At 43.7% G+C, this 18,331-nt stretch overlaps 1 protein-coding gene and 1 long non-coding RNA gene across 11 annotated transcripts in view; one reads left to right on the forward strand and one right to left on the reverse strand.

Annotated features, from left to right (window-relative positions):
• The window catches only part of LOC140386831 (uncharacterized), a 43,182-nt gene extending 36,241 nt beyond the window's left edge, over positions 1–6,941 (reverse strand). For 5 of the 9 annotated variants that reach the window (XR_011933682.1, XR_011933681.1, XR_011933688.1 and 2 more), the window contains exon 1: positions 6,857–6,941. This is a non-coding gene — a long non-coding RNA (uncharacterized lncRNA). Of the gene's footprint in view, positions 1–1,827; positions 2,900–4,163; positions 4,609–6,250; positions 6,274–6,400; positions 6,589–6,856 lie in introns of those variants that run through there. The other 4 variants (XR_011933683.1, XR_011933684.1, XR_011933685.1 and 1 more) reach the window with 4 other exon arrangements.
• A 144-nt stretch (positions 6,942–7,085) lies between these two features.
• Positions 7,086–18,077, forward strand: LOC140386832 (LIM/homeobox protein Lhx1-like). 2 transcript variants are annotated; one of them, XM_072469566.1, is made up of 5 exons: positions 7,086–7,936; positions 10,066–10,289; positions 11,030–11,307; positions 13,114–13,279; positions 16,625–18,077. In XM_072469566.1, exons 1-5 carry the CDS (start codon positions 7,767–7,769, stop codon positions 17,017–17,019), a joined length of 1,233 nt encoding a protein of 410 aa, XP_072325667.1. In that variant the 5' UTR covers positions 7,086–7,766; the 3' UTR covers positions 17,020–18,077. The 2 variants fall into 2 exon arrangements, with proteins under 2 accessions (XP_072325667.1, XP_072325668.1); XM_072469567.1 differs by having other exon boundaries at positions 11,120–11,307.
• Positions 18,078–18,331: the final 254 nt, after the last annotated feature.

The raw sequence follows: 18,331 nt of genomic DNA on the forward strand, positions 1-18,331 counted from the left end.
GGGCGAAAGAGGAACATGTGATTATCGGGAGTGGTGTACACAATTCCACTTTATAACTTCCTGGAAATATGTACTATTGACGTCTTATTGGAAGTGCCAACAAATAGCTCGCTGTTCCTATTAATGAAATGCTACAAATGGGTGTCAGAAATGTTGACAGATCCATAAGTGTTTGAAAAGCAATAATGCAGATGTACATGTATATGTGGCTGAAGTTTGCTCCAAAAGTGGCCTCCTTGCTGTGGGAAGTTACTCAGACCTAATCTGATATATAAAGTTATGCAGTCATTTGCTCCCAATCATATCGTTAGGTCCGAACATGCCATGTTAACTGGATTAAAATATTAAGCATGGTGACAAGGTTCCTTGCAGCCACCTCTATAACCACTTCCTGCCCAGCCGATGTGTAAATCACACTTCCAGAATACATTCTGCCCATGTGTAAGTCACACTTCCGGAATACATGCTGCCCATGTGTAAATCACACTTCCAGAATACATTCTGCCCATGTGCAAGTCACACTTCCAGAATACATTTTGCCCATGTGTAAATCACACTTCCAGAATACATTCTGCCCATGTGTAAGTCACACTTCCAGAATACATTCTGCCCATGTGTAAATCACACTTCCAGAATACATTCTGACCATGTGTAAATCATAGTTCCGGAATACATTCTGCCCATGTGTAAATCACACTTCCAGAATACATTCTGCCCATGTGTAAATCACACTTCCAGAATACATTCTGCCCATGTGTAAGTCACACTTCCGGAATACGTTCTGCCCATGTGTAAATCACACTTCCGGAATACATTCTGACCATGTGTAAATCACACTTCCGGAATACATTCTGCCCATGTGTAAATCACACTTCCAGAATACATTCTGACAATGTGTAATTCACACTTCCGGAATACATGCTGCCCATGTGTAAATCACACTTCCGGAATATATGCTGCCCATGTGTAAATCCCACTTCCAGAATACATTCTGCCCATGTGTAAATCATACTTCCGGAATACATTCTGCCCATGTGTAAATCACACTTCCAGAATACATTCTGCCCATCAGTAGTTTCACTGAGCTGTGTATTCATTTTCTGTACTTTATGTAAAACGTTAATGGTGTATCTTCCTGCCCCTCCGTATCTTGTCTTCCTGATAATCGCGCTTGTTGGAATCAAGATACAGAAGGAGAACGGTGTGGGAAAAGCCAAATAAGAGTCACATGTTGGTCAAAAGCCTCGGTGCATAAGTATGGTTCCGTGCTATTTTGCTCCGTTTTTGTCACTGACCCATGTTTGTCTGTTGCAGCAATCGCGCGCGCGAATTGTGTCCGTCCTTCTACCGCCACAAGTAAATCGTACTCGTTTACTCAGATACACTAATTCAGCAGAATTGCAAGCAAATTCTAGCAATGACATATTACCACATGGGAACATGGAACAGTTACAACGACAAAGAAGGGCATTCAGCCCGTCGAGTCCATGCATGCTGTCTGCAAGAGCAAACCTTATTCGTTTCAACCACTTATTTAATTCCCTTTTGATAGCCATGATTGAATTTCAAACTTTAATCGTGCGCTTAAAACACTTAATCCACGAATACAGTAAACGTCCGATAAGGCCGCGTGCGTTTTCCTTGTGCAGGGGCTATTGGCGTGCTATTGGAGAGTAGTGTTCGCTGAAAGTTCGCGAACAGTGCTGATGGAAAAAGTTTGAGAGTAATCTGCGTCCTTTCTGTCTGGCCAGCCGAGGTCGACAGCAGAGTGCGCGCGAAGTGGATCAACTCGTGGTCCATTCGATGCCGAGTTGTTGTGATACTCACTGCTCCGCTCACAGGGAGTCATTTCACAGTCGTTTGTAATCCCCGTTGCACTTGGCCGATCACAGCCCGTCAGCCAGCGCTATATATCTCTCAGTTCACCACAGGTGTCACCCGCATCTTCCGACAAAGAGGTCAAGGTGGGGGTGCCTCCGGATTTTGACAAACCCAGCAGCCAGTGTGATCACGGCGGACACAGTCACGTGTGGCAACGGGGGGCGGGGTGGATTGAAGCCCGTGGGTAAAAAAAAATGACCAGAGAGGGGGAAAGAAACCCCGACCTGAACTTGGCAAAACTTCCCCTTCCACTTTATGCACGCTCTCTTGCCGCGCTACAGTTTCCGGCCCTCCGGTACCGAAACCCCGATTCCCGCGGTTCCGGTCCTTACACACTTCAATCACTCATTGGAGCTATTCACTGAGGCCCCAAGTCTAAACAAAAACAAGCGCAAACCCTCGGGTTGCTTGATTTAAATTGTTTGCAGAATTGGCAAAAACATTTTTGTTGTGTGTGTTAAATGTCCCCGTAAAGCAGATAGTAAAATAAACGTTTGAAATGGTGTATTGAAGTCCCTCAGATGCTGATAATAGGACAGATTGTTGTGTTTTTTTTTGGAATCGTGACAATTATTAATTTTGAATGTAAATGCTACTCAGTGCACCTGGCAGTATTTCAATGTCCTACTACCCCTTTCACAGTATTCCTGTGAGGTTGTAAAATACAAGATTACACTGACCGATCCTAGCCTTAATTCTTCATTGCATGTATTCGGAACTGAGTGTCCTTGGGGGAGGGGGCTAATTTACGGATTGAAAGTCTGGAGGTCAATTGTCCCCTGGTTACTATTAAATGAATCACCGCCCTCACGGAGCGACGTATCTACGGTCACAGAGTCACAGAAATGTTACGGGACAGAAGGGGGCAATTTGGCCCATCGTGTTTGCGCCGTGTCTCCAAAGGAGCATCAACTGTTAGGAACATCCACTCGGGTCGAGGATGTGAATGCAAAGTGCATCTAATGTTACAATAGAAACGTGTTCTTTTTAACATTTCTGAAAGAACAGAACTTTAATAAACGTGTTAAAGTAGATTAACGACGTCCATATTATCTGTATTTGATAACAGGCAATCGTTGTATAACTGTTCTAGCGTACAATATGTCCAGTATGCTGTGGTCATTAGTTAGCTGTATAAATGGTATGTTCACAGAGATGCATGTCATACTATAACAGTGCTGAGCGCTCACAGATATTGATGTTAATATAGTGTCTGCATCCTTGGATGCGCGGGTTAAGACACCGCACGGGATTTAACAAGTGACACGTTAGTCATAACGTAAAGGTAGAATGTAATTAAAAATGCACTAGAGAGTGAGAGAGATTTGGAGTAGTGGCACCTATTTTGCGTGGACAAGGTCGAGAAACTTGTGTCCTGCTGTGCGAGGGAAAAAGATGAGTTTGTGAATTGTGTTTTGGCCCGTGGACATTCATACACATTGACTGGGTGTTCACTTCCAATCGATATCTCCCTCCATTCCGCGCTGACAGCCACGGGCTGTGACTCCGGCTGCTCTGTCCTTGTTTTCATGAAGCTGAAGCGATTCTAGATCTGTTAATACCCCCAGCCTTTGTGCCTGCTGCTGATAATCTTCTTTTCCGGGCCATGGCCATTTCTTAGATGAAGTGTTGTCAAATCTCAATGATTGTCGCCCTCTGGATTTTGTGTGTGTGTGGGGGGGGGGGGGGGGGGGGTGGGGGGGCGTGCGGTTTAGACAGAATTCACGCGCCGCGGTTGGAAGTTGAAGTGTCACGCGAATAATCATTTGTGTCAACTTCTAAACGCTATCCACCTCGGGACATGGGATCGCTGTGATGTTTCCAATTGTATCAGCTCAGCCGGTTCATTTAAAATGCATGCCAGTGTAAGGGAAGATGTTCTGGAGTAAATTGGGACAGGCTACTTTGGCCTACATGCATATTCTATCTGGCAAGCTGCTCGAATTCAAATCTACCCAACAACCCTCTGCAGCGTGTCCAACAATCACTTCACACAATCTCCTTTGCCAGCTGAAAGTGGATGCTTAACATGGGGAAGTCCGCTTACAATGCCGGGTCACAAAGTGCACACTATTTGCAGCGTTGTTACACTCAGTTGATTACATTTCACTTCAGTAATTTGAAGAGTGAAAGGATGTTGCCAGTGATCGTCGCTCCTGTCCACATAGATTCAGTATGTATATGCAGAACTGGAAAACGAGGGCTAATAACCCCCCCCCCCCCCAACCTCACACACGCACACAAATATTCGCACTCGCCTCTTTTACGATTTAAATAAATACCTTGACGTCAAATTGTTCCACAAATTTCACTTTTTGCACTCAATCACGTGATTTGAAGGGACTTATTTCAAGTCAATTTCACCTTTATAGGCGGGCCTAGGGGTTGCCGGATGTTGGAATTCAGTTGTGATTAGTTGCATAATGCTATCAGATGCACAAACTGGGAAGCAGTTTCATGTTCGATTCTGCTGGTGTGGGTTGTACAGGGTGGCTGAGTGAATTACTTCTCTCGCCCAACTGCGAACTCTCTCTATGTGGCGGCGACAGAAGCTTGCGGCTGCACTAATATAACCAGATGCTTTGCAGCTGAATAAAATCTTGGGAGCGGGAATAGAAACGATGGTCGCAAAGATGTTGCTCATCTCTTATTGCTATTCATTCCTGACCAACACATGTCATCTGGGAGAGAGAGTCAAAAGGAAAAAAAAGGGTCCCTAGATAGAAGGCTACAGCTGTCACTGTGAGGTCTGGAGGGCCACGTCTATACCCAGCCAGGCTTCTCTCCCTTTTGCATGAGAAGGCCCTCATGTGCAGAAGGGGTTTATTGATTCCTTTTTTAAAAAACCGTTTATCACACGGATGGTGCGTGGGAGATAAATTGGGAAGTGTCTGTTTCAGAAAATTCTGTTCGGATGGGCAGAGGACGTCAAATCTGACGCAACCATGTAGCAAATAAATTGTTGGCGCCCACTAAATGTTGCGCCTTTCCCAAAAAACAGGGTGAGTTTTCTGCTCCTCTTAATTCTGAGTTGTCAGCCGGATGGCCGCATGTCAGCAGGGAATAAGGCCCATTTATCTGCACTTTTCGGATCATTCATCTGTCAGAAACTATACTGCCGCCTATTTGGTTTCCCGGTTTCCAATTAGAAAAAAAACCCACTGGAGATTATTTGGAGACTTCAATATATTTCAAGCTCATGGTAAAAGAACAGAACCGTACGAAAATGGCCCAGTTCGAAATCGTAAACCTGTAGGTGTTGAATTAATTGACGACTTCAGTACAGATTGCGACACAGCAATTGTTACCCCAATGTCAGAAAACGATTGTCCGGGTGCTGGTGGTGCGCTTAAGATTTGGGGTAAACACGTTCAACGCGGGAAGCTATAAAGTTGTGTGAAATTGAATGGCAACGCTCTGAGCATCATTGTCAGACGATAATTCCGGCAGAAAATAGTAGACTATTTTGTCAAAATAAGGTTGTTCGGCGCTCGTTAAAGCATGACGATGTTAAAAGTTCAAACAATGTCTCGCAATCGAGATGATTCGCCGATTGAGGTGTTAAGACGCTGCAGAGGACGAGTTCACATGTTTTATAGAATACCCAAAAGAATGCACACCAGCAGTATGTGTGTGTGTGTCTTCTAAGCAATCTGTTCTGCATGAGCTCGCGGTTCAAGCTATCACGGCGGACTGGGATGGAAGTGGAGGTGGTAAAAGTGCAGTTTCCATGCAGTTTTTCATGCCTGAGGATCCTGTCCGCAGAGATCGGTCACTTACAGCCTCCTCGTTGATCCTTTGCCGTTCCTCTCTGCCCGTGCCCATGGACGGCCCCCCTCCCCCAACAACTACACAACTATTCTAGCCGCAAGAAAATATTTAACTCGGGTGGACTGTCGTGCTGCAGACATTTTGTTTTGAAAAGTATGGGAATCGTCTGAACCGAATGCAAATGTTCAACTTTCACGGCGCCCACAGAGTTGGCAGCTGAGATCTGTCAACTGCTCGAGAGGCTGAGCCTTTCTTGTCTTGTTTCCGTCCGCGCTGACGCGAGACGCAATACACACATCAAAAAAAAGTCAAAACTTTCATTCTAGCACTAAATATGCAAATATGGGTAACCACTATTTGGTGTCGAGTTCAAGATTAATGGGGGAGGGGGGAGGAACGGACGGGACGTTCATTAAACATTGCAAGTAAGCATTTCCCTTTAAGTAGAGCATTCATCAACAAGTGCAGAGGTGAGAACATGACTTGTTAGGTCTTTTCTATCGTCTCTCACATTTTTAACGGATGCCACTTCAAAGTTAAGACGCGTTTGCAGGCAGGGGAAAAGACTCATGCATATGCAGGTTATTTATTGACTCACCCCACCGTTGTGTTTGCACCAAACGTCATATACTCCTCCTTTTCCATTTTCACCTGATGATGGGTATCTACACAGCAACACCCCCCCCCCCCCCCCCCCAGCGAATTCACCCTGAAAATAATATATCTGTTGATGGAATCACCCACGTACCTTCTTTTCTTGCAAATTGATCAGGCTGACCGTTTTAATAATAATTCTGCAGCAAACAATTCGCCTTATTACAGAACAATCGGCCGAAAAGGACACAACAAACTCGTGAAGAGAAGCAACCCTTGGATTTTAAGTTGCTCGTCGAAACAAAAAATGCTTAGGACAATCCGTCCTGGAGAGCAAGCCCGGGAGCCCGGGAACCCCCCCCCCCCCCCCGCCCCCCCAAAAAAAACCAAAGAACAAAAGCGCAAAGAGGTCCTGAACACACAAGGTTGCCCTTTGGTTTCTCTCACCCCCACCCTCTGTTAAGGCGGACGCATTCCCCGCGGAAGAAAAGTGCAACATTAATGCAGCGGCTGGATAAATAAAGGCAAGAACAACAAAAAAAAGAAACGTGGGAATGGATGCAGAACAGGACAACCCCAAACAGAAAACATAAGAACAATGTAACTATACCTAACCCCCCTCAGGAAAGCGGCCGCGGCTCCCGTTATGAGGCGAGATGCAGCGAGTCGATGGAAGGCAGGGAGGGGAGAGGGGGGGGGGGGGGAGAGAAGGCAACACAAACGCAGCTGTAATAAATTAGCGGTTGCCATGGCGCCGCGGCGGCTGATTGGACGGGGGCGCCGGTGACGCGGCGGGACGCGTGACGGCGATGTGAATAAGGTGTGCGCCAGCTCCAGGAAACATGCAGTGGAGTGAGGGGCGCGTGCGGCGGGCAGAGCGGCAAAGCAGCTGGCTGATTGGCATGTTTATCCACACAACTACTCTAGCTGTACAGTAAACACGACTGGGGGGAAATATCTCTCTCTCTCTACCAGATCAGGAAAGTTGAACCATGAAATCAAAATCAATGCTTGCCACAGGCCTGTCACCCATGTTGTGCGTCTGGAGTATTTAATATCTATGTATTATTATTATTTTGCTAATGGTACTCAATACAAGCAAACCGCAGTATTTATTAAACCAAAAGCCGGCCAAAATATTTATGAGGCAAAGTTGGCGGCACCTTTGTGCATCATGTTGAAGTAAACAATTTAATACTCCGGAGTGAGTGACAGCACTGTTGCTTGTTGATCGGTGTGGGTTTTTTTTATTTTATTTTCATTTTGTAGTGGTTCCTTTTTAAAGAAGGCGATCTGCTGCTTTAGGAGCACGCCTGCAATCGGGTTTTCTTTGACTCATATCAGCTACCTCAAAAGAAACACACAAAAAAAACCGCTGGCCACTTCATCCGTTGGAAGCATCGCCCTTTAACAAGAGCCATTCTAAGGATCAGCCTGCTGGACGTTCGAGGACCTCATTATTACCAGCCAAATATCTCTAACCGTCAGCTATCTCATAATCGGGGAACAATCCAAAGACAATGGTGCACTGTGCGGGGTGCGAGAGGCCTATTCTTGATAGGTTTCTGTTAAACGTCCTGGACAGAGCTTGGCACGTGAAATGTGTACAGTGCTGCGAATGTAAATGCAATTTAACAGAAAAATGCTTTTCACGGGAAGGAAAGCTCTACTGCAAAAACGACTTCTTCCGGTAAGTGTCATTTGGGTCTTTTTTAAAAAATGCATCATCAGATGCCTTGTTATATTCATATTGTGTAAACTTCAAGTTTGCTTTATATTATCATGTTAATTCAATTTATTGGGGCACTATTTAGTGAGTGCAACGGATTTTCCTGGCTTAGTTTAAAAGCAGAACTGTTGGGTACCTTTCAGATTCATGAAGGCTGGCCCGAAGATATTGTGAGCCAAACAATATGGAGCACCAGTCGCTGGAATAACTTTAATTGCTTTGCAATTTAGTGAAATAACTGGATTGCGTGAACATAGAAATTCGCATACTTTCGTTCGGCTCTGTCCAACAACTTTGCTGGTCTGAAATACAGAAAATGTGTATTCAGCGGGGATAAGACACGGCGGGAGTTTGCACGTTTCCATTGCTGAGGCAAAATTACAGCAAATATCAGTAGCTACCAATCCTAGAGGAAACCCATTCGTTCTGTCTGCCTCCTCGGTGTTTTTGCTTTATTGTAACGACGTGATAAGTGGGTCTGAATAACACAATGAAGAGGAAACCATGGACAAAGGGTTTATGGGCAAACCTTTTGTCAGCAAGCACCTAAGCTGACTGCACAGATACCTACACCAATGCAATTCTCCATGCTACGAACTAATCCCATAACCAAATGTGCAATATGAGTCAGATAGGAGATATGTTGCATGATGCAGGGTAGTGATTTATTGCCTTCTGCTTCCTAAAACAAGTTATTCGCATCTAACTTTTGATTGGTCACATTAAATTCCATTTGCAACCGTGCACGCTGTTTTTTTCAATCAACCACCCTTGCATCCTTTACCACCCAGAGAAAAGTTATAAGATTTCACCTCTTCCCTCAAAACAAACTACCCGCCTGTTTCAACTTCCCGATGCAAATATGACAGCAAAGTATCCTTTAATTATTGCTTACACACCGGAACCATTGATTGAACTATAGCCACCCCCTCAGTTATTATTAATGAATGGCTTAATGTCAAGTTTGGAGACCTTTCTAATCAGGCTCTCTCCTGAAGTTTCCTTCCTCCTCCGGGATCATACACCGTCATCACTTCAATCTGCCGTCACCTGTAAATGACGTAACGTTTATTAATCCAATGATTTTTACATCCAACCTGGAGAAGATTCTTTTTTAAATTTAGTTTTCCGTAGAATGCCAGTTTACTTTATTCCCGCCGCAATCGCTACGAAAACATTTTCAGCAAAATTGACGCTACTGCTACCTTTTAACACCCTTTTCTCGAATACGTTGGTTGGTCTTCACTCTCCTTTATAAAGAATTGCAGGTGAACCTCCGTAAAGTTCCTTATTCTCGCCTGTCACACGATTTCGTTAAGCCAAGAAGTGCGTTGACATTCAATCATGTACCGAAATGTCTTTAACATAAAAACGTGGAATATTAGTGGCCAGCAAACTTTATATCAGGCTGAACCAGACTCGAATAGGAGACGCGTTCGGTGACCCTTACAAATAAGCTGAAGTGCTTTCATCTTCTGGAAGATAGTAAGGTGACACTGTGACCGTGATCACCTTTTTACTTTTACCCGATAATTAAACTTATCTAAGAACCCTTTGCGTGCTCGCTGGCGTTTTGAATCGAAATGGACACATTAATATCAATCCAATTGATGCAAATAAATACTGAAGCCCCTCGCATACTGGCTGAGCTTAACATTAATGCAAATCGGATTTAGTTGTAAGGCATCCCCCACAACATTCGGGATACGTCTTGTCAGTTTGCTGGTATAGATTTCTCATAAACGCTCGCACTGATTTTCAATTGTTTTGCTAGAAAAAAAAAAGCAATTAACGGCCCAGCAGCGAGGAATTTGACCCACGCTGTTGTCTGAGCCCCGATTGTTGGGTGACTTTCAGCCACTTGCTAATGCGGACCTGTGCAATTCTAGGTGGCTTTTCGTTCGCGTTTGTGGGCTGGTGAAATATTAACACTGACCCGCCCTGTATAAATGCAAACTAGTGCCTGCGCGTTGCTGTTCTGACCGGCTAGGGTTCAATAGTTAACTGTACTGAATGAAATTGATAATTTCTTTGACCTTTTTCTCCCCTCCTCCCCCCCCCCCCCCCCCCTCCTGGACGGTGCGTTTCAGTCGTTTTGGTACCAAGTGTGCCGGCTGCTATCAGGGTATCTCCCCGAGCGATTTGGTGAGGAGAGCGAGGAGCAAAGTCTTTCACCTGAACTGTTTCACTTGTATGATATGCAACAAACAACTTTCCACTGGAGAAGAGCTCTACATTATAGACGAAAACAAATTTGTTTGCAAGGACGATTTTTTAAACAGCAATAATTCGAGAGAAAACGGCGCGCTGTCAGGTAAGGCCAAATACATTGTGTGTGTGTGTGTGTGTGTGTCTGCTGGGTGGGGGATCTGGGCGACAGTGTAGCCAGCCCAGTGAGCAGATTATTCTGAATGTTATTGTATCAGTCGGCGGTGGCATTGCCCTAATCTCGCCGCACGTGTTTTACATAACAGCACCACAAAGCAGGGTTTGTGCCCAGCAGAAAATGAGAAGCGCTGTAAAGTATTCGGAAGTGGGGCTGTGCGTGGATTTGATTACAATGGCGAGTATGGCAGACACCTCGCTCAGTCTTGAGCCTCCCGTCTCCCATTTTCGGAATTATTGGCCGGTTAACTCCATTCAATTCTCCATAAATCCCATGTGATGTATTTCCATATCACGGCGAGCAGCCAGATTTGCGGCATTTGTCCAGCCTTTCGACCACCCTCTCTCCTTCCTCTCCGTCTATTCTATCATTTTATTCCGCTTTAAATATGTCAACTTTCTCTCCCGTTTTTACGTCTTAATTTCAATGTAACCCATAATGTGCAAATGATCCGTTTAGGGGAGCATCAAGTTGGGATATTTAGAACGCCCATCATTGTATCATTTAAACTTAAATCCTATTTTAGATCATAAAAATTCCCTAATTTCGCGATCCAGCGGGACTATATATCAGTGACTGATACACTCTCAGTAATTATCATCGTCTATACTCTTATTTATGTGATGTGAGCTCATACATCATTCCATTTCATTTTGTGTGTTGTACAGTAACAGCATGTAGTGATCAAAGTTTATCACCGGATTCTCAAGATCATTTACAAGATGACACAAAAGACTCAGAAAGCGCCAATATTTCAGATAAAGAGACTGCCAGTAACGAGAACGAGGAACAGAACCTGGGAGCCAAGCGCCGGGGTCCCCGCACCACCATCAAAGCAAAACAGCTGGAAACTCTCAAGGCGGCGTTTGCAGCAACCCCTAAACCCACCAGGCACATCCGAGAGCAGCTAGCTCAGGAAACCGGGCTAAACATGAGGGTCATTCAGGTAAGGGACACACTTGGAAATGTGTATAACTGAAAACAAAAACATGTAGAAGCAGTGGGCTGGCACAGTTGGAATCACGTAGGGAGGCGCTAATTCGGGGAGTAAACGGCGAAGAATGCTTCAGGAAATTAAGCGAAAGAGGGGGAATTTAAAGGCGACGTTTCCACATAATACAAAGAACAGTTAAATCGGGGAAACAGACTAAACGTGACAGTGGGGGAGGGGCGTGGGAGTAAAAATGGTGAAGCGAGGGGTACAGCTAATTGATACCATTGACCCGGGATAAATCCTCACAGCTCATTATTACACAAAGATGGATTATCGAGATGGCCAATCCTCAGTGAGGGAAAAAAGTTTTAAGCTGGGATAAATAACCAGAAGTATGTAGCACATGAAGCAAAGCTAAAGCGAGGGGAGGTGGGTAAACAATCCGTTTTAATCGGGTCAGATGTGAGACAGTGAACACAGGAAACCGAGAGAAGCAAAAAAAAGTCTGCACCCAATAGGGCAAGCCGTGTCCAAGCAAACATAAATAGAGACAATAAAGCGGGTCAAATGTAGCAATTACACCGTCAGAGCGACACAAACCACGGGCAATTTCGGAACAAGTATACAGGAGAATAGCTGGACTAGGAAATCTGGTTAATCACGGGAATTTTACTCAGAATCCCTGCTGAGGGAACCAACCCGACAAACTCAGCCAAAGGTGCGCGGGAATAGCTGGGTTAAATGGAAGGGCAGCTGGTGAGACTGACCTGCAGAATTAAATTGCCATTTGTGTGAGTGTAAAAAAAAAAGATCATGCTTTCAACATGATATGCCCGCTCCCTCCAGTTCCCGATGAATTAATGCCCAGCTTTGAGGCAACTAAGAGAGGGATTCCGGTGTAAGAGAGAGGAGGGGGGGGGGGGGGGGGGGGGAGGCAGTGACACCACATTGCAGCAAGGAAGCATTTTATACATTTATTCAAATTGTAAGGCAAATTAACAGACGGAGGATCCTGAAATGAGTTCCGAGATTGTAAAAGGCCGTCATTTAGAGTTGACCCAGGGATACACCAGTCCCAGGGATAACAATTACCTATAACCTTGCAGCGCAACTGGAATTATTTTCACAACCCTTCACTTGCCTACAAAGCAAAATGTACTGGTGCAATTTAAAAAAAAAGAATGCGGCAGTTCTGTGTTAGCTGTCTTTGAATCATCAGTTTGCCTCATTCGGTGCAACCTTATTTAGTTACCTCAGTCAGAAAGTTCAGAATTGAACTGATATTCAATGCGCCCTTTGTATTGTTAACGGGTGTTTCAAAGGTAAACTGACCAAGATCCTTAGGTGTCACTTTGTTTAAAATATTAAGCCCCCCGCCCAAATTAAAATGGCAGTCGAACCATTATTCCACCGCAGTTAGGTCTATTCTGCACGTGGACAGCTGAAAAGAAGGAAGTTGAGTTTTCATTCTACTGACAATTTGCATTTTAAGATATACATAACTGCGGACCTGAAAATCTGGAATCGGGGAAATTGTTGAAATGCTTTGCACGAGTATTGTAAATTTGGGTTCCCTTCTTAATTCTGGGCAAGCCTTTTGGGTCTCTTTCAAGTTAGACTAAAGGAAGGTGTAAATATTGGCATTCAAGACCGGTTCGAAATTAATGTTGCAGTCGAAAATTAAGTGGAAGCTTTTATGGGCTGCAGGTTCGCCCTGGTTCTGGGCCTGGAAGGGTATTGTTTGCGTTGCATGTATGGTTTAATATTAACTCGGGGTTGTGGAAATAAACGGAATCTTGCGGCTGCTGTGTGCCCCAGGTCTGGTTCCAGAACAGGAGGTCTAAGGAGAGGCGAATGAAGCAGCTGAGCGCTTTAGGGGCTCGCAGGCACGCGTTTTTCCGCAGCCCCAGACGGATGAGACCCCTGGGAGATCGCCTCGACGGGGCTGACATGATGGGAAACGGCCCTTTCAATTACTACGGGGGTAAGTCCCAATTCATTTCTGCTAAACACTCCCCAGGATGTGCTTAAAAACTGATTACTTATTTAATGAGAAGGACGCTGCAAATTCAGTTTTACAGTCGTGTATTGAGGGACAATTGAAATACTGTATGAAGTTAGCCATCTATTGATTTATTATTGACTTATTCAATCACTGATTACACGAAGAGTCTCTCCGTGCTATTTTAAGGCTAAAGTATCTCTTTTCCCTCAACGATCTACTTGTCAATGTCAGATCAGTTTCAAATGCGGAATCAGCCAAGCAGTGTTTCCTGCGTGCGTGAACCGAGAGAAACAGGGAAGCCCCCCAAAATAGCCTGTAAACCAGCCAACTACAGGAATATACAAAAATGAATTAAAATAACACAGCACACGTGCATATCCGTCCATATTAAAAATAATCAGAGAATGACATAATTGATGCATTGGGGTTGTGCCTGCCACTGACATCTATGCTGGGTTCTTAAACAGACATCCGCGGCTTAAATATATTCAGTCTTCCTATGAAAACTAACCCACGTTGCTGACAGCAATGGATTTTGTTTTCCGATTTGGAGTTGAACAGAGTGCAAATAAAGCAGGTTGCATTGTGGAATAGAGATTGCCCCAGATTTGAGATTCGTTGTTTTGTGGCTAAGCCTCACTTGATTACTTTATTGGCAGGTTTTACTAGATGATACTAGAGATTATATATTCAACATTTACCTGTTTTAACGCCCACTTGCAAACGTTATAATTACAAGTTACAACAGGGCCTGGAATTGCTTAGTTTGTATCTTGTAATCTTTACAACTGGCTTAATTTTAAAGTTAAAAAAATGCTGAATAATTGTTGCACATTACAGATTAAAAAAAACATAATACCGAGATATCTAAAACATCCATTTGGTAGAATTCTCCAATACAGTCAACTGGAATGACATTGGTGAAGTTTTTTGAAACAAAGTTTCCATGTTTATGTTTAATGAAAGGCTGGTCGGGGCTTCCAGTGGATTGGTTGTAAACAGCAGACTTGCTGTTGTTTGACGGCGAGAACACAGTGAAGACAAGAAGCACACAGGAGGGGCTGGGGTTAATTAATGTGGTGTGAATGTATAGCAGAGGTGGGAGGCTCTGAACAAAACCATAACTCGAAACTGAAATTTCATCAACCCTGAAATCCTCCCCCCCCCCGCCCCCCCGCGCAACAACTCCTAGCTCCCCATCTTTGCCATTCATTCGGAAAGGAAGTGAGCTGTACGCTTCGAATGGAAACGTAAATGACCGCGCTTTGTTGTGTTATTCATCAAATACGAATCATGAGATAGTGCAAATTTAGTCTTAACCTCGTTGACATTGGGTTGTGCTGGCAGCTAATTGCTTCTGCATTATCATCGAAAGCACCTTTAAAGTTCAGCATTTTGGAAGATATTTTACTCAGGCCAACAAGCGGGTCAAGCTGCCAGGGGATGGGGGACTTCATTCCTCCCCCCTGTTCAATTTTACTTTGAAACAGGACACATTAGGTCGGGCTTATGTTTTCTATGCAGCTATTGGACGATTTTGAGGTGCCAGCATCTTTTCCCATCCATATTTAGCTTACACTTACTTAATGGCCAGTTTCAGACCGCGTATTCTCCGTTTCGTTTACTTATGCAATTGAGCATGCATTCAGGCAGTCTCGAAAAGGCACCAGGCAAGAAAATACAAAACCCTGCACCGGCGTTTGAGTTTCAAAACACATTCTGCAAGAGAAGAACTGTCCCAGGTGAATTTCAGTAAACCCTTCAAAAGAACTAAGTGCCCATTTAACATCCAACGACGGTTTAAAAAGAAAATAGACCCTAATAAGATTTTGTGCTGTAAATTATGTTGGTACATAAACCACTGTTTTTCATACTTGGATGTTTAAAATAATGCCCATTGGGAGCGCGTTACAGTCGTACCTGTGGAGCATTTAGACAGCATGCTATTTTCCGAACTATTTATTGAATTTTGGTCACTAGTAAGTGCGAGCACGTGACTTAAACTTGGGCTCTGAATAATACAGTATCTCACAAGATCTTCCCAGCTACAGTTGTGTGACGGTAGGTTATTTGCCGAATGCTCAACAATGACTCGTTGAGTGGTGGTTTCCTGAGAGCGGTTGCGTTTGTGTAAAATGAATGAGCTTTATTCAAAAAGTGGGACCCTGCTGCGCCAGACCTTCTGTGTGATAGGGATTAATAACACAGAATAGTTTCCCAAGCGTTTGTTTGCAATCACATCTGCTTCATTTTTCACTTAAGAGATGAAATCTTGAGGGGAGGGTGGAGGGGGGCAAGACATCAGCCTGGTTTACAAATAGGACATAAATTAGAACAAAAACTTTGATTGTGTTTGCCTTGCACGTTGCGCGTCACACTGTGAACTCGCAGAGTAATTCTGATCAAGGGAGTTTTGGGACGGTAGAATGTAAGGGTCATTAGCTAAAAGAGAAAATAATTCAGTATGTCACGAAAAATGTTCTGATTTTATTGCCCGTTACACGGCTCTGGAATAATTTAGCGAATCTCTGCTTTAGCTGCCAAAAATAACATTTCTAGAATTTTGTACATGTCTTCAACATCGCAGCAGAGGCATTATTTAATCGTAGGGCATATCATTGGACCCAGAAAGGATCATTACCAGTTTTACCGCGCGGCCCGCGTGTTGTGTGCAACAACGCCGTCTTATTTCACATTTGGCACAGAGCAGCCCTGTAGGCACCTGTGAAGGTTTAGCCTCTGATCACAGATTGCGTATTGACAGCAGATCAACTTGAGTAGTTTATGAAGAATAGCAGTGAATGCAATAATTTGTAAAGGAATGTGCATGACTTTTTATTGGCAGGTGAATCTATGAACCAGTTTGTAACTCTGTGTTGTGTGTGGGTGTGTTGGGGGAAGGAATGAACAAGTTTCGTCTTTCGTGCCTTTAGAGGCCAACTAATGTTAAAGGCGTGCCGACCGTTTAACAGGTCCCCAAATGCAGAAAGATGATAAACTAAAGTCACGATTTCAATTCTAACGTATTCACAATGAATTCCAAACTGCACACTTTGTGAATTTTGATTTGGTTTGTATATTTTTAACGTGTAAGAATAATAGATTGTTTTAAACTTTGATTCACATGGCTCGCGTTTTTCCTTTGAATAACGCTGGTCCACTCCAATAAAATCTCCCCAATCTGATTGCAAAGTTTATTTATCCCTGCTCTTATTTGTATTTGATTTCTCGTAACTGCAATGTGTGTGCCAATGTTTAAGACTATAGAACGAGACGGCTTGCATTTATATTTAGTTGCTGTTTTTTTTCTCCCCCCTTTCCCAGATTATCAGACTGAATATTATGGTCCTGGAAGCAATTATGATTTCTTTCCTCAAGGCCCCCCTTCGTCTCAAGCTCAGACACCAGTGGATCTGGGCTTTGTGCCCTCCTCCGGGCCTGGGGCGACCCCACTCGGCGGACTCGAGCATCCACTGCCCGGCCATCACCCAAGCAACCTGCCGGGGCCAGGCGACGGACAGAGGTTCACCGACATGATCTCTCACTCTCACGGGGACTCTCCGAGCCCAGAGCCGGGTCTAACTGGACCGTCAATGCACTCGATGGCGGCGGATGTGTTCGGGCCGGGTCCCAGTCCATCTTTCTCCCTCACCAATGGGGGATACACCAGCCACTTGTCACATCCGCCTCCGGAAATGAACGAGGCTGCCGTTTGGTAACGACTTCCGATTTAGCGGAAATTGCTGAAACCAACATCAAGGGACAATATTGACAATGATGTCCCTCCCTCACTCCCCCCCCCCCCCCCCCCTCTCTCTCTCTCCGCTCCATCCCAACCCCAAAGACAATGCGTTGCCCGGACAGCAAGAACAAGACGAGATCTTCAAAACTCGTTGCAACAGATATTAAAATCATAATTTAAAAGAAAACTTCAATCAAGGAGAAAGTTTGAACGAGCTAAACACCGCAACTTTTTAACCTGGGCGACAAGCTGGGATCCTAAAACCCAAAAGGAACACATTTCAGAATGACCTCGAAAAGACAAAAAGCGTTTGGGAGCCCTCAAGACTTCAACGCAAACTACTCTACCTACACAAAGCTGACCAACAAATAAAGCTCATGAATGAACTGAAAGAGTCTACTGTTTACGTATTATATTTAATTCAGGACTTTAATGTTTTAGAAAACATTTTAGAACCTCTTGATCTGAATTGAAGAAACGGGCATCAAAGTAACCAAACTTTTTTTTTTGTTTCCAAAAAAATGTACAAAATGTTTGTTGGAGTTGTGGTTCACAGCTCCAGTTTGTACAAAGTGTTTCTTTTCTTTGCGTATGTTTACAAAAGTGGAAAACAAACTAGAAAGGTGCCAAATAGATAAGTCATAGCACAATTACTGTAGGTGCACTGCACCATCCACTGGATAAAGTGTTCAGAAGAGAGTGTTAAAAATATACTTTCTGCTAATTTTTAGCTCTCTCATAGGAATCATTCATATTGTTAATAATGCCCATATAGATTCATACAGGATTTTATTTTTGTGTCTTACAGAAACAAAAGGTCAAATATTTAAACAATTTTACTACATGGTCAAATATGCAGTCGATAGCTGCTACTTTTTGCTTTATACAGTATAGAATTCCTCATGATATCATTTTTGTCATAATAGGCCTAAGCTTCTGTGACCTCCGTTGCATATTAGACCATTCACTGTATAAATGAAAAACATGTTGAATAAATTTGTGACTTTTTAATAAAAAAATTGATGTTTTAATGTCTTTAAATGTAGTGCTTTGTTTATGATCAAGTTATGGTGGCAGGATTAACTAGATGTTTCTTACTTCTGCTTTCACTTATCTATCCATTAAATGTCAATTGCTGCACCAGAATCACAATCTGGTTAAACTCCAAACATTTATAAATTAACCATCCCAAATTATATTAGAACAACTTTAAAGCTCGCATAACTTTGATTTCCTTGCATTGAAATTGATGCCTACCGCTCTTTCCAAATAGTTAGTTTAATTGTGTG

Source organism: Scyliorhinus torazame, chromosome 12 (assembly GCF_047496885.1).
Source record: "Scyliorhinus torazame isolate Kashiwa2021f chromosome 12, sScyTor2.1, whole genome shotgun sequence".
Classification (NCBI taxonomy): domain Eukaryota; kingdom Metazoa; phylum Chordata; class Chondrichthyes; order Carcharhiniformes; family Scyliorhinidae; genus Scyliorhinus; species Scyliorhinus torazame.